At 40.7% G+C, this 15,170-nt stretch overlaps 2 protein-coding genes across 2 annotated transcripts; one reads left to right on the top strand and one right to left on the bottom strand.

Annotated features, from left to right (window-relative positions):
- Positions 1-725: 725 nt before the first annotated feature.
- On the bottom strand, positions 726-4,895 carry aldh7a1 (aldehyde dehydrogenase 7 family, member A1). Its single transcript, XM_071487919.1, has 2 exons — positions 4,757-4,895; positions 726-3,034 (listed from the first exon to the last, which is right to left on the bottom strand). Exon 2 carries the CDS (start codon positions 3,027-3,029, stop codon positions 1,401-1,403), a length of 1,629 nt encoding a protein of 542 aa, XP_071344020.1. The 5' UTR covers positions 3,030-3,034; positions 4,757-4,895; the 3' UTR covers positions 726-1,400.
- On the top strand, positions 4,861-14,759 carry actl6a (actin-like 6A). Its single transcript, XM_071487920.1, has 14 exons — positions 4,861-5,031; positions 6,512-6,588; positions 7,962-8,136; positions 10,362-10,462; positions 10,760-10,857; positions 10,972-11,066; positions 11,638-11,744; positions 11,946-12,035; positions 12,169-12,230; positions 12,511-12,625; positions 12,849-12,929; positions 13,242-13,337; positions 13,534-13,620; positions 14,076-14,759. The coding sequence occupies exons 1-14, from the start codon at positions 5,007-5,009 to the stop codon at positions 14,154-14,156; spliced, it is 1,290 nt and encodes a 429-aa protein (XP_071344021.1). The 5' UTR covers positions 4,861-5,006; the 3' UTR covers positions 14,157-14,759.
- The last annotated feature ends 411 nt before the right edge of the window (positions 14,760-15,170 follow it).

Here is a 15,170-nt window from a genome sequence, read left to right as displayed (position 1 = left end):
CACGTCTTTGTCTCTGAATTAATATTTGCAAACATAAGGAATATATGTGTTTGTTCATGCAAATATAACATATAACCCATATAACATATAAAAAGTGAAATACTTCTGCTTTTGGTTTAATAATTCTTAATGTTCATCTATATTTGTCTGTATAGCCATACTTGTGGCATAAGGAAGGGTTACCACTTTAGAACATTACTTCATATTGGGTTTTCATGAGGCCACAAGAAAAGATAATATTTAAAGAGAAAAGTTGTTAATTTTGCAATTATTTATATTAGTTTCACACTTTTGATAACGTATAACTCCCTCTTTACATCATAAACATTATAAACATTAGGAATTGTTCCAGTCTGCCAAGTGAAATTACTATATATACACACACTAATATACTTATAATCATCATTTAAAAAATGTAATCTCAAAACAATCTTTTAACAGTACTCCTACTGCCAGCTTTATTTTGAGATAATTTTAGTTGCAGGGAACAATGTTGTGAAAACGATACCAGAAATGTGTGATGAGTAACACCAGTGATAAAAAGCCTCAAACGACTGGTTGTGGAGCCCATTGTGATAAAATCAGCAGCGTGTGATACTTGGGTGATGCATGAGAAAACATCAGCAGACATGACTGAATGCGCTGATGTTCATGACTGATCAAAGTTCTAGAAACAACTGCTACTTCTTCTAGTTGTAAATACAAAGTTGGGAAAGAAACACATATCACATATCAACAAGAAGCCTTTATTTATTGTTGGTTGTTAGTCTGAAAAGCACATTGTGATTCTTCTTTAAAAGGGTGCTTTAGATGCAAAGTACAGTATATTAATGCTGTAGTAGAGATGCAAACACCAACTCCTTTTCAAGCAGTCTGTGATGAAATGCTATTTGCTCTACCATGTCAGAAGTACAAGTTCTTTCTGTTCATATGCAATCAATTGTCAAAAGCACACATCTGCACCTTTATTGACTGTCATAGTCTTATTCTGCACATTGATAATGTCAACTCCAGTTTTTCTTCCAAAATAAAGATTTATTTTTTTATACCGTATAAAGTATCTAGTACAGTCATCTAGCTCTCAAGCCCACTTTCTAAGTGCTTGTAGAAAAGTGCACACCAACCTTCACAGGAAAAATATTTGAACTTTAACATAAAACTATTTTCAAACTTCAAATCCAGGACTAGTTATCTAAAGCCACAACCAGAGACATAGATTTCATACATGACTAATGAGACAGATCCAAAATGGTGTCAAATTCTGTTCAAATTAAATTGACCTTTCCAGATGCAAAACTGCAAAAACAAATGTCGTGCATTTGTTCGGCAACATTCTGCAACTTAAAAACATTTAGTGTTGTCCTTTTGGGGCTCATGGAAGCTTAAACTACTTCAAGCCTTCACTCAAACTTGATTCCCTGGGCCAGAGGAAGATCCTTGCTGTAGTTTATTGTGCACGTCGAACGCCTCATGTACTGCTTCCATGAGTCACTGCCAGACTCTCTTCCTCCTCCAGTGTGTTTCTCCCCACCGAAGGCTCCTCCGATCTCAGCTCCGCTTGTAGGAATGTTGACATTCACGATGCCACAGTCGGATCCTTTTGGCCCCAGCCAGCGGAAAACCCGGCCCATATCTTTGGTGAAGATGCTGCTGGACAGACCCTGCTTCACCTCATTGTTCCAGGCAAATGCCTCCTCTTCTGTCTTGAACTTGAGGACGTAGAGAATGGGGACGAAGGTCTCTGTCTGGACGATGGGAGCGTCATGAGCCAGCCCTGTGATGATGGTGGGCTCCACATAGTTTCCAGGACGGTCCATCACCTTTCCTCCACAGACTATGGTGCCGCCCTGTTGCTTGGCCTGCTCGATAGCTGCTAGGTACTGATCCACAGCTTGCTTGGTGTGCAGAGGCCCATACAGAGTGCTGGGATCCCAGGGGTCTCCGATGCGGACTTGTTTGTAGGCCTTGGTGATCCTCTCAACCACTGTGTCGTGAACACTCTCGTGCAGCATCAGCCTCCTGGTTGTGGTGCAGCGCTGACCGGCAGTTCCCACAGATGCAAAGACAGCAGAGGGCACCACAAGATTTAGGTCAGCATCCTCGAACACAATGATAGCATTGTTTCCGCCGAGCTCCAGCAGCTTGCGACCGAACCTTTCCTGCACCATCATGGCCACCATCTTGCCAACATGAGTGCTGCCAGTGAACGACAGCAGATCCACGCGCTCATCCTTCGCCATGGCCGTACCGATATCAGCGCCTCCGCAGGTCATGGAGCAGATCGCGCCGGGCAGGTTGTTCTGCTCAAGCACTTCAGCCACAATCTTGGTAACTGCAACACTTGTGAGAGGTGTGGTTGGAGCTCCTTTCCAGAGGCAGACGTTGCCACAGGTCAGGGCGATGGCATTGTTCCAGCCGTACACAGCCACAGGGAAGTTAAAGGCAGTGATGATGCCGACCAGACCGACTGGGTTCCACTGTTCGATCAGAGCATGGCCTGGTCTTTCTGAAGGCAAGATGGGCCCGCCAATCATTCTAGACAGACCAACAGCATAATCACAGACATCAACGTATTCCTGAACCTCGCCCACTCCCTCAACATAGATTTTGCCCATTTCTAGGGACACCAGACTCCCGAGGACTTTGATCTTCTTTCTTAGTGCATCGCCAATCTGCCTCACAATCTCCCCTCTTTTCGGTGCCGGAATATCTGCCCACATCTTCCAAGCTTCCCTCGTCTTCTGGACAGTTTCTTCATACTCGGCCAAAGTAGCCTGGGTAACTCTGGCGATGGGCTCATTGTTGGCAGGACAGTAAGACGTGACGACCTCCCCACTGCCTCCCCAGCTTCCGTTGTAAACACCGGGGTTGTCCTCAGACAGGCCTAGCTCTTTCAGCCAGGAGTATTTCGGCTGGTTGATCAGGAGACCTGACATGGCTGCTGACTGCTGGCAGTGGACAGATGCTAATCTATTTCTCAAGAGGAGCCTGCTGTGCCGGGCAAGTGTCAGAGTGAGGCAGTGCTGCATGGGTGCTACAAGCAAACAAAGTTAAACATTAATTTTTCAAGTTTAAAGGTTTGGAGAACAATTTCAGATTACTGTTGAACAATGAGATTGTTTTGGGCTCCACCTGACAATTATCTTCATATCGAAGCGCAGCAAATCACCACATATGTCAAGTCTGAATCAGGAAATGACTAAACTATAGTCATTTTATATCCTACAAATATTATGTCAATCAACTATTACTCAACTTATCATTTCCTCTCCTGTTCTATCAAATGACCTTTCAATTTCAGAATTAATAAATAACTTGAACGTTGCGTCAGTTTTGTAATAGTTCACTGCAGGATACAGTGCACATGTGCCAAAGGGAATGAGAGCAGTCAACAGGTGTTGGCCAGAAACAGCTAGTATAAAAATAGGAGCTTTCTGTCACAACAACTTCTCTGAGAATGTATACATTTGCACATCACATACATTGTAAGACATTCTTATTAAAACTGACACTATTAGTCAATTAATAAAGTCGATTGACACAAGATTAATCTGCAACTAATCATGTCATTTTATTAAGACAAAAAAGCGATAATATTAAAAAATAAAAATAAAATCACTAAATGAGTGTGAATTTGCTGTTTTTCTATGTCTTCTTGGTTATGAAGCTGACTCTCTTTTGGGTTTGGCTTGTTGGTCAAACAAAGGTCACCTTGGGTGGGAGGAAATGTAGTTTTCCCTATATTCAGACATTTAACAGACCAGTTGTGAAAACGCAGATTAATCGATAATAAAAATTATTGTTTGCTACAGCCCTCGTTGTGTCTTATTATAGTCTGATGCGGGATGTAGTACACACGTGTAAGATTACAGTCCTCTGCACTAGTTTCAGTCCCAAATTCATTCTGCTGCATAACAGTGACCCCAAATACACATCCAGAGTCATAACGAACTATGTTCAGAGACAAGAAGAACATGGAGTCCTGCAACAGATGGTCTGGCCCCCACAGAGTCCTGATCTTAACATCATGGAGTCAGTCTGGGATCACATGACCACACAGAAAACACTGAGAAAGCCTTAATCTACAGAACAACTGCTTGGAACAACTTAACTGCTGAGTACCTTGAAAAATTGTGTCTAAGTGTATTGCAATATATATATTTTTTAAGCATCCTCACTTTCAGTGCTTAAAACTTTTGCAGGTAGTGCATACATAACAGACAGTGAATAAAAACAGACGCCACACGTTAAACGCAATGTATTAAAGATTGCAGCTGGTTCTAACTTTCGGTTTTGGAGCTGTAAGCGTTTTGACTTTAAATTGGTTTCACTGGTTATATAACCACAGGTCCATGCTTTAACTCTCTGGCCTGCAGGTTACTCGACCATATGCATCCTATGCGCTTGCGCAATTAATCCAACTTTGGACCCACCACGAGGCTGTGAAATCTTACTTCTGACACAGAAGAAGTACCGACAGTGTCACTGGATGTGTGCTAAAACACTCATTCTGAACATGCATTTGTTAAATCCCACATCTTGTATGTCACTATGAGAGCGCAGCAACTTTTGCAACAAGACGTGACATGGTCGCCGAGTTCGGCTTCTAAACGACCGTGAGTCAAGGTCCTGCAGTTTACACCCACCAACATCTGCCCGCTGCCGCGAAACATGCACCTACGCTACCTGCTCGTTTGCTTTTAAATCATCTAAAGTGACTTTCTGCCTCTTGTGAACAGTTTTTTTTTGGACTCACGTTGATGTCAGGTCAGCTGGGCCACGTCCGCTCCTCAGCATGGAAGGACTCGATGTGTGACGGCGGCTGAAGCGGAAGTACTCCCGCGGTGCTGGCCTCTGATAGGTCGGCGGCCTCGACGCAGTGTGGCGCCTGCTTCGCTCCTCTGATCCATGCTAACGGAGCCTCTTTGTTGTGATTAACCGTTCAGCGGCTGCGATTCAGTTTCACCACTTACACTGACAAAGCTGTCGTTGTGATCATTTAGAAGATGAGTGGCGGCGTGTATGGAGGCGGTGAGTGAGATCTGATCGTTAAAATAAAACTAAACTCTTATCCACGTTGTCCCGTTCGTAGCTTTAGCCAGCTTTGTGGTTAGCTAGTGGCGCTAGTTGTACTGACGTATAGCTCCGCTTTAACTGGGTAAAACTATATTTTATGTAAACCTTGTTTCACCATTATGCGTGTAAGAATATGTAGATTTATTGACTGTTTAAGCGTGTCGTCTTGTGGCTTGAGCTTAGTTTGTTTATGCAGCAATCATGTAAACCAACCCCGGTGCCGCTACCTAGCTAAGCTAGCAAGGAAATGAATGAAAGTGGGCTTGCCAAGCTCCAGAATACATCCCGTTGTTTGTGCGATGTAAATATTAAATAAAGCTCTCTTAGAAGTCGGGATACATGTTTCCAAGCATCTCACAGTAAATCAAACTGGAGAGGGGTCGTTATATTTAACGATACGTTTGTTTAACGTCAACTCCCACGTTAACTTTAACTTGTTCAAGAGAGGATTTACTTTTAAGTGGATCTGCTGCGATTGAATATATACCATTCATGCTGCCGTAAATGGCAAATATAACTACCCTAGATTTAACATTTACATTAATGTCAAATGTCAATGTCAAGTAGCTTTATCACAGCATCATTACACTGTAACATACAGTCCTCCGGCCACAGTGCTGTGGAAGACAGAATGAGTTGTTGAATCTGAACCACCTACAGTACAGTGTCTGTCCTTAACTCCTTGGTGACAATATTAAAGATGCACATTTAAATTTGTAAAAAAAATTCATGTATAAAACATCTTAAGCTTTTCAGAAAGGTCTTTCTGGAGATAATTCCAAATATTCTTATAAAAAGTTCAAAATACAGGGTTTCGATTATTTTGCCCACCCCATTTATATCATTAAGGGTAGGCTAAACAACAGACACTTCTTTTTGTATAATGGAATACAGTTCAAGAGCACCACAAACTAGATCCACCAAAATCAACAAAAAAACATTATAATCTTGAAGGGAGGATTTACTGCTGGACTGCTGTTTTGGACTGCATTAGTTTTAGCCTGATGAAGATTAGTGTTGTGCAGATGTAAATGTGTCAGTTTTGTGTTCTGTGTGTTGGTGTTTATGATGGGAAGGCAAATATATTTGGGTGGGTGGGGAAAAATTTGAGAAAAAAAGTATTGGTTGAGCAACTGCTCTTTACGGAACATATGGGAATTATATGGCAAAAAATACAGTGTGATTTGTCATTTCATAGACCGAACTTAAACTCTTTAAAAAATATGTATTTGTTGAGAAAGTAAACTGTACTGAACTTCCTCCAGGTTGATATATACGATGCATATGAGCCAACACACTACATACAGTTATAACTGACAATATTATTTTGATATACTATACATCATTGCATTCCCATTCACAATCATAGGGAAATTAATTAAAATTTAGATTTACAGTTTCAATGATATTCATAGCACTTCTCTCATTTCTGCAGATGAGGTGGGAGCTTTGGTGTTCGACATCGGCTCTTATTCCGTGAGAGCTGGCTACGCAGGAGAAGACTGTCCCAAGGTAAGTGAATCAGTCAAATGACCTGATTAACTATGTGTCTTTTCTTCCTCTGAGCATCCTCATCTTCCCTCTGGGGGTATGGCAATGTCAAGAAATGAGGGCTATCACCCTGGAGACAGACGGCATAAATTGAGTTCAGATCATTCTAGAGTACTTGCTTGGTTTTGGTTTATCTGATCTTAAGGTGGAGATCTTGATTGTGTAAATATCATTTTGATAGTGAAGTGTCAGAGATGTATGCTAATGGGCCCTCAGTAGACTGTACTCTCAATAGCCTATGTAATACTGGTCCTAGGCAAATACCACAGAATTAGAGATAACCCAAACTGCCCTGGTCACAAGATGCTAAACCTCACCACATAAACACCGCCCTCAGTACTCCTTGCTCTTTCAGCATTCCTGCTTTGGCCATTTTTTAAATATTGATACATGTATGTCTTCAATATAAGTCATACATAATTTACACACTACCACAAAGTGTCCTCATTAATGTGCTATATTAGAGTTTGTATGACAGTACCCAGCTATGTGTACCCAGAAGCTATAAGACCATGCCATGCCAATCATGTTAACTAGGCTGGGCAGTTTGTTTCAGTATCGAAAAAAATCGATTGGGTCTGAACTAGGGCTGCACAATTATTTGGAATATAATCAAAATTGTAATATGGTCAAGCTGAAAGGTAAAATGTCTCACAACTTTGTTGTGCTTTGTTTACACTATAAGCATTGTGGTGGTACAGAGATGCCCCAGCCTACAAATCATATTCTCCAGACATAAAGCAGCATGCTTGTTTGGTACAAGCCCCAACAAAAATCACATCATCATCTTCATAAAAAAAATTTCAGTGGAAACTAAATGCAAAAATGATCATTCCAACTGAAATCGTGACTCGCATTGCAATATCTGTCTTGGTTGTCTTGGTTCAGTACACTTCAACCCATTTTTACAAATACATACTGTATTAACATGTATTCAAATCTGGGGGGAAAACTGAACACATAATCCTCATGGTATGATTCCTCTGAAAACTGATACACAATCCAACCCTATAGTGTTCTAATTTTCCCAGATAAAATGCATGACCGTGATAGTTAATGTTTCCTTCTGGTTTTGTTAGATAACAAAATCTGGTCCTTTTTAGTATTTCAAAACAGTCTTGCACTCTTTGTCCTCATAAGCCAGAAGCGCATTGCTTCACATTTCAGCAAAATCAGTCTTTCACAAAAATGGGAATTTATTCACTCATAGTTTGGGATGAGGATGAACTTGTAATAGGTTTTGTCCAGTCACTATTAGATATGAGTATCTGATAATGGTAAAACAGGGCGTGTGAGAATGTATCTGACTTGCACTGTGTGCTGGTTCGGCTCAGGCGGACTTCCCCACAGTGATAGGTGTGACCCTCGACCGAGAGGATGGCAGCACACCCATGGAAACGGATGGTGACAAGAGCAAGCAGAGTGGCACCACCTACTACATTGATACCAACCAGCTGAGGGTACCCAGAGAGAGCATGGAGGTCATGTCTCCACTCAAGAATGGCATGAGTGAGTGTTCAGTGATGTGTATTTTTATCACTAATTAAAATCCAAAGAACGCCTTTGTGCTGCCATGTCCTTGGTTGTAGTAGATAATGAGTGGACAGAAACATCATGCACAGACAGAACTTGGTTTATACTCAAAGACAATGGACTGACTGGGATGTTTCAATTTTATTTTTTTTTTCTCTGTTATTTATATGCAGTACTGAGATTCATATGGGTTGTAAATATCAACATACATGGTTTGTTAGTCAGTGCATGACCCTGTTTCTTGTCATGGTCTGTGACGTAAACTCAGCTATGAATATTAATAATCCCGCCTGCTTGATCCATATCCATAACTAGACTGTTTAGGTCTCAGAACCGAATTTGTAGATGAACTCGTCACAGCCCTGTGTGACGTATGGTTGCCTGCTGCTCATCATAAATATTAATGAGATTATTTGAAGACCAAGGCCACTCATTATCATGAGCTCTCCCATCTAGTGGCCTCTTGATGGAAAGCAAGCCCCTTACCATCTTGGGCTCAGTGCCATGTCTGGCTGCCACTGTTCACATTTTCCTCTCCAAATTTGTACTTGTCTAAATTGTGGATGTGTTGAACACCCAAAGCCAGATGTGGGTCACATGTCCAGAGCTGTCCTTGGTACTGAAGAGTTGGACTCTCTTTAAGCAGAGCTGTTATCCTTAAAAAAAAACAAAACATTTGGACCATGGACAGTTTCTTTACTCTGGTCTGAAGTTCATTAATTTTGAACGAGCTCATCCATTCATTACAGTCTCAGATTTTCTGATTTGTTTTTCATTTTCTGTTGTTGTGGGTTTTTTTCCTCACATCAGTTCAACATTATTAACTTAAATCAGTCTGTGTTTCTCACTTTGCCAAAACTAGGGCTGCAACTAATGGTTATTGATATTATTGACGAATACTTTTAGTGTACTAATCGACTACTCATTTGGGGTTAGTCTGAAAATTGTGAAGAATGCCCATTACAGTTTCTCAGTTTCACAATTTATTCAACAGTGGACAACAATCCAAATAATTTAAATCATATTCAAATCCTCACATTAGTGAAACTGGCACAGGTGAATGTTTTTTTTTTTTTTTTTTGCTAAATAACATTAATCATCTGAGTCATCGAAATTGTTGAGTAGTGTTGAAACTGTTCATCAAATAATTGATTAGTGGACTGACGGAAAATGACTGTTGTCGTCTCAGTCATGTCAAGCAAAGATTACAAACATTAATTAGTTTGTGCTCATCCATAGGGATGATTTGCAACAGCGACAAATGCTACATTTTGCAGGCGTGTTTAATTTCTGTCGCATCAGAATTATCAGCGACGGTGGATCTGCCACAAGCGCTCTGGGGCACTGACCTAGCTGATGATGCTCATCAGAATGTGTTCCAGTGGAGTTTGGTTGTGAGGCTATTTAGAGATGAATGTGACACCAATCTTAATTGCAGCAGAACAGCGCCGTGGGACCACAGGCTCCCTTAGAGTGCTGACCTGGAACACCGGTGCCTGGTGCACAAATTATTATCTGAAAAAGCTCATCATCGCTCTATTTTCTCCACCATCTGACCCAGTGAAGATGATGATGATGAAAGATACACGTTTTTTGTGACGCTGAGTTTTTTGTAAGCTTTTAACTACGATTAAAACAAATAAATATGTAGCTGCTATGTGCTTAAGGTACAGTGTGTTTTTAACTTGTGCACAGGAATGAGAGCAACTCTCCACCTGTGAAGAAAATAGAGCTGCAATGATCAACCGATTAATCATTTAGTTACAGAAAATTAACCAGCAATTATTTTGATAAATAATTAATCTCTTAAATTTTTCTAGCAAAATGCCAAATAGTTACTGGTTCCACCTTCTTGCTGCTTTTCCTTGTTGTCATTGAATAAGCTGCATATCTTTGGGTTTTGGACTGTTAGTTAAATAGAGCAAGCCATCTGAATACGGCTCCATGAACTGTGAGAAATTTGAATGAGTATTTTCACTATTTTCTTACATCTTATAGACTTATCTTTATTATCAATAAAAATATTACTTAGCTTCAACCCTAGAGGAATATTTTATGTAGGTGTCCACCAGTAACCGAGCACCAGTTCCCAAAACTACATGTGGAATCTGAAAAATTTTGGCTATCTCATGTTTGTTCTCTCCAAAAATAGCAAATGAGCAGCAAGTTCACAGTTGTTTTCTTTTCTGCTCTGTTTACAGTTGAAGACTGGGACAGTTTCCAGGCCATTTTGGATCACACCTACAAGATGCACTTCAAGTCTGAACCCAGTCTGCATCCAGTGCTCATGTCAGAAGCATCAGTGAGTTAGCCTTTGTTCAAGTGGAACAACACAGACTACATTCTCTGTAATTGTACAAAGGTCATATTCATACGTGTTCAATTTGAATATCAGACAACTTGTTTTCTCTAAAGGTTAATATTTCAAAGTCCGATTCTCTCTTAGTTAAATACTTCCAGTAGCTGTTGATATTTGTGTGGTGAGAGGAGGATTAGAAAGTCCACCAGCCCCATTTCCCCTCATGGATAAATGCTTTCATTTATGTTGTACTGACAATGATATTTTGCGAGTGTCTTAACTTCTATTCTGTGTCTGCAGTGGAATACAAGAGCGAAACGAGAGAAACTAACAGAGCTGATGTTTGAGCATTACAACATTCCTGCCTTCTTCCTCTGCAAATCAGCTGTGCTGTCTGCGTATCCTTCATTCATTCACTTCATCCAGAAAAGGATAATATGAGTTTGTTGAACTTATATGGGATCTCTTGCATGTTGAACTGTATTATGCTTCCTTTACTCTGAGTATCAAAGATTTGCAAATGGGCGGTCTACAGGCTTGGTCCTGGATAGCGGAGCCACACACACCACAGCCATTCCAGTACATGATGGCTACGTCCTGCAGCAAGGTAAAAAAAAAAAAGAACATAAATCATGTGTTAGTAAATGAGTTATTGTCTACTTACAGGTTTTACTTAGGAAATAGGTAAACAAGGGAGGGAATACAACACTGAAAGAGGATGAAGAATCTTGCATCCCCCATTGATGCAGGTGTTTCTCTCCTAGTGTTTATGTTGCCACCTGCTGGTTGGAGCAGGGACCTCAGACTTACCAGTTTCGGTCTTTACAAGCCCCCATTGCAATGATTGGACAGGAAGACTTTTTAATAAAGAATGAAGCTAATAATAATTCTTGCCGCTCCTTGTAAAGGGTTCAGGCTGTAGAACAGCAGTGTAATGCTCTTTGATACAAAGCTATTGGAATCAGAGCTGTAACAGAAAAAAAAGGAGGAGAGTGATTCAGGAGTTTGCTAATCTGAAGAACTGGGAATCTCTAAGGACGCAGTTATGGTTATGGTCATGGTGATGCATCAAGCTGAGTAAGTTCAAACAGGGTGTGGAGTTGCTGTATTGTAAGTGAACAGAGATTTATTTTGTTCCTTTGAATCTGAGTCATGTTGTTGTTCACGCTCTCTGACAGGCATCGTCAAGTCGCCCCTGGCTGGAGACTTCATGAGCATGCAGTGTAGGGAGCTGTTCCAAGAGTTAAATGTTGAAATAGTCCCTCCTTATATGATTGCATCAAAGGTGAGATCTGCTGAAGTCACACTTTTTCAAAATCTGCATTTTAGTGTATAGTGTATAGCATATATCTGACTGATTAGATAAATACAATCAAATAATCATACAGCATTTGAATTAAAAGTATCTACACAATCTGCATTAGGCTTCGATGTCATTATCCTTCAGAACCGCTGGCGTCAACCACAGTGTGTTTGGTCTTTACAGGATGGAGTGCGGGAGGGAGCCCAAGCCAGCTGGAAGAAAAAGGAGAAACTACCTCAAGTCACCCGCTCATGGCACAACTACATGTGTAATGTAAGCACTGAGCTCTTCTGTGATCACATTCAGTATCATCAGCTCAGTTGTGTCAAGCTTGCAGTTCTCTTTTTGTTGGTACGAATTTTATTTGGACGGACGTGTGTCAACTAGTTTGTCGTACTATTTGCAGTGTGTGATCCAGGACTTCCAGGCATCTGTGCTGCAGGTGTCAGATTCTCCATATGATGAACAGTAAGCAATTTAATATGAATGTGTTCATTACTTAGATGTTTCTACCCTTGTTGCCCACTAAGTCTAGTCTTTGTCAGTGCAGAAAATAATGGAGTTTTGGAGCTCATCTAAACATTAACATGTGGGGGGTTTATCAGCTTGATGTACAATACCATTTACTTAATCTCTCAACTTCTGTGGAGGTTTTCATGCTTAGAAGCAAAAATCTTATGAAACATTTAAAGGTAAGTTTAACCCTTAAAGAACGAACTCTCAGGTAACCCTGCCACTCTTTTAACAGGGTGGCTGCACAGATGCCCACAGTGCACTATGAGCTGCCCAACGGCTACAACTGTGACTTCGGGGCTGAGAGACTGAAGATCCCGGAGGGGTTGTTTGACCCGTCTAATGCCAAGGTGTGTACTCATTCAGCACGCCCCATTAGCCCAAGTTCATTAGTGGAGCGAACAGAGTAGCTACAACCATAATGTCTAAACATAGTCCATCACTGAATATTGCTCCAAATGAAGACAGCCTGCAGTTCTGTGAAAAGACGATAAATGTGTGTTTTTCTAATGGTTTATGAATCAGTTGTTTGAGGGTGCAATAAAATTTTTTTGTTTGTTCTCATCACTTCAGGGCCTGTCTGGAAACACCATGTTAGGAGTTGGTCATGTGGTGACGACCAGCGTGGGAATGTGTGACATCGACATCCGGCCGGTCAGTATCAAAATGTTTTCATTTTTATGGTGGCTAAAATATATTTATTGTTCTTTTAGATTTTCATGTATTTGTTAAAGATATTTCGCCAGTAGCTAAATGCAACACGCCATCTTCGGGGAGTGTAAAAAACAAACCACTATCTTAGGTTTGTAGACGGAGCTTATAAACAGCAACGTGTTTTTAATTTGACGATGTTAGGATATCAGAGGCTGAACAGCGCCAGTCAGTGTTTCTGTGTGTCGCACTTCAGATTTACTGTTCAATTTTCAGCACTGATTTAAAAACAAACTCTCGTTCGCTGTGTTTTAGGGTTTGTATGGCAGTGTGGTGGTGACTGGAGGAAACACGCTCATTCAGGGTTTCACCGACCGACTGAACAGAGAACTCTCCCAGAAAACTCCTCCGGTGAGTTAATACCACTACTTCTCCACATATTCTGATCACTACTATTATCTAAGTCTTTAATGAATAATACACTGCAAATTTAAAATACGTTCCTGTTTTAGTGTCATTATCCTCTGACCATCATCTGACCTTCAAAGACGTCACTGTACATTATTTTTTAATGCCAGAGTTGAACGTATTTGTCTGTGAATTGCAGAGCATGAGGCTGAAGCTGATAGCCAACAACACTACAGTGGAGCGCCGGTTCAGTGCCTGGATAGGAGGCTCCATCCTGGCATCACTCGTAAGGATACAGACCCGTTAAAACTGTATTATAAGAATGTATCAACACTTTTAAATGTTTATGGCAGTAGTTGTTGAAAGAAAGGAAACTGACTCTTGGACCATCAGGCGAACACTGGCTAATGTTTTTCACAATATGGGCTAAAGGTGCCTGCACAGGAGCATCACGGCTTTCATACCCTGAGATTAAATAGGAAATTTTCGATTTCATCTTCATCAGAATATTACTTAGATTACTGTTTTACACATACGGCCCCAGTTACATGTAATTTGATAAAAGCGGTGGTGCAATGTGAAAACTGTGTTCACACATCCAGTTTTCTTGTCAGTGTGTCTTTAGATATGTGTTTGTATCACAGACGAACTATATCCCTGCCTCTGTAATTTTCATTCTGATTGCATGTCTGTTGTAATGAAGATTTGTTCAAGCAAAACCATTGATTTTTGGTTTGCCAGGGAACCTTCCAGCAGATGTGGATCTCCAAACAGGAGTATGAGGAGGGAGGAAAGCAGTGTGTGGACAGGAAGTGCCCTTGATTTGATACCGAACCCATCTCCCCCATCACATCTTTGCCACAAGCTCATCATCAAACCTTCACCTCTGACCCCGGACTCAGGAACACCTATGGAAGATCGTTTGTTTTGTATGATTTGCTTTTAATACCCAGTTTGTCCATAAGCCTGTCTGGGATTTATTGTAGAAATCAGACATCTACAACATAAACTGTTCCACCTTGAAGAGATGGGTTTTAAGTTCCTTTGTTTATGTCATAACAGTCAGTCTGTTGCCTTATCTTTAGATTGCTGGTGTTTTGTGGTAACCTTGCACCTTCAGAAAGTCAGTTTTTTAATCAGCATGTACTGTAGGTCCTGAAGTCATATTTTTCATCACACTGGGGAAAAACACAATGTAAATCCAAATTTGTTGTGCAAGGTTTCTGCAGAACACTGACGTGGTAAACTACGTGTTTTTAGTTTGTTTATTTGGAGGAACAACATTAAGTTTGAGGTGAATGATGTCTTTTGTTAATAAGCCTTTCTTCTGTGTAGTCAACTCATCATAGGCCAAGGCCAGTTAGTTTGTGCCTGTGCTTATCGGTGTGAGAGTGTCAACTCAAATAAATCTGTATTTAATTTTCACTTTTGCTCGTCATTGGCTACGTATGGTCTTTTAAAAAATAAAGTCCTTTTTTGTTAAATGATTTCTTAAAGGAGTTTTTGATAAAATTGTAACATCTTACTTTTACACAAACAGTACCGTATGTCTATATTTATTTGTACAGAAGCGTGTGTGTGTGTGTGTGTGTGTGTGTGTGTGTGTGTGTGTGTGTGTGTGTGTGTGTGTGTGTGTGTGTGTGTGTGTGTGTGTGTGTGTGTGTGTGTGTGTGTGTGTGTGTGTGTGTGTGTGTGTGTGTGTGTGTGTGTGTGTGTGTGTGTGTGTGTGTGTGTGTGTGTGTGTGTGTGTGTGTGTGTGTGTGTGTGTGTGTGTGTGTGTGTGTGTGTGTGTGTGTGTGTGTGTGTGTGTGTGTGTGTGTGTGTATTTTAAAGGTT

This window comes from Trachinotus anak, unplaced genomic scaffold (assembly GCF_046630095.1).
Source record: "Trachinotus anak isolate AG129_WGS33_773 ecotype Australia unplaced genomic scaffold, CSIRO_AGI_Tana_v1 ptg000010l, whole genome shotgun sequence".
NCBI classification, from domain to species: Eukaryota; Metazoa; Chordata; class Actinopteri; order Carangiformes; family Carangidae; genus Trachinotus; species Trachinotus anak.
The sequence above is the reverse complement of the archived record's forward strand: the minus strand, read 5'-3'. Positions and strand labels throughout refer to the sequence as shown.

Bases quoted from the DNA above. Each gene is read 5' to 3' on its own strand.
- aldh7a1 (XM_071487919.1), bottom strand. From the start codon at position 3,029: ATGCAGCACTGCCTCACTCTGACACTTGCCCGGCACAGCAGGCTCCTC.
- actl6a (XM_071487920.1), top strand. From the start codon at position 5,007: ATGAGTGGCGGCGTGTATGGAGGCG. The intron at 5,032-6,511 runs GTGAGTGAGATC...TCATTTCTGCAG, and splicing joins TGGCGGCGTGTATGGAGGCG to ATGAGGTGGGAGCTTTGGTG. The intron at 12,231-12,510 runs GTAAGCAATTTA...CTCTTTTAACAG, and splicing joins GATTCTCCATATGATGAACA to GGTGGCTGCACAGATGCCCA.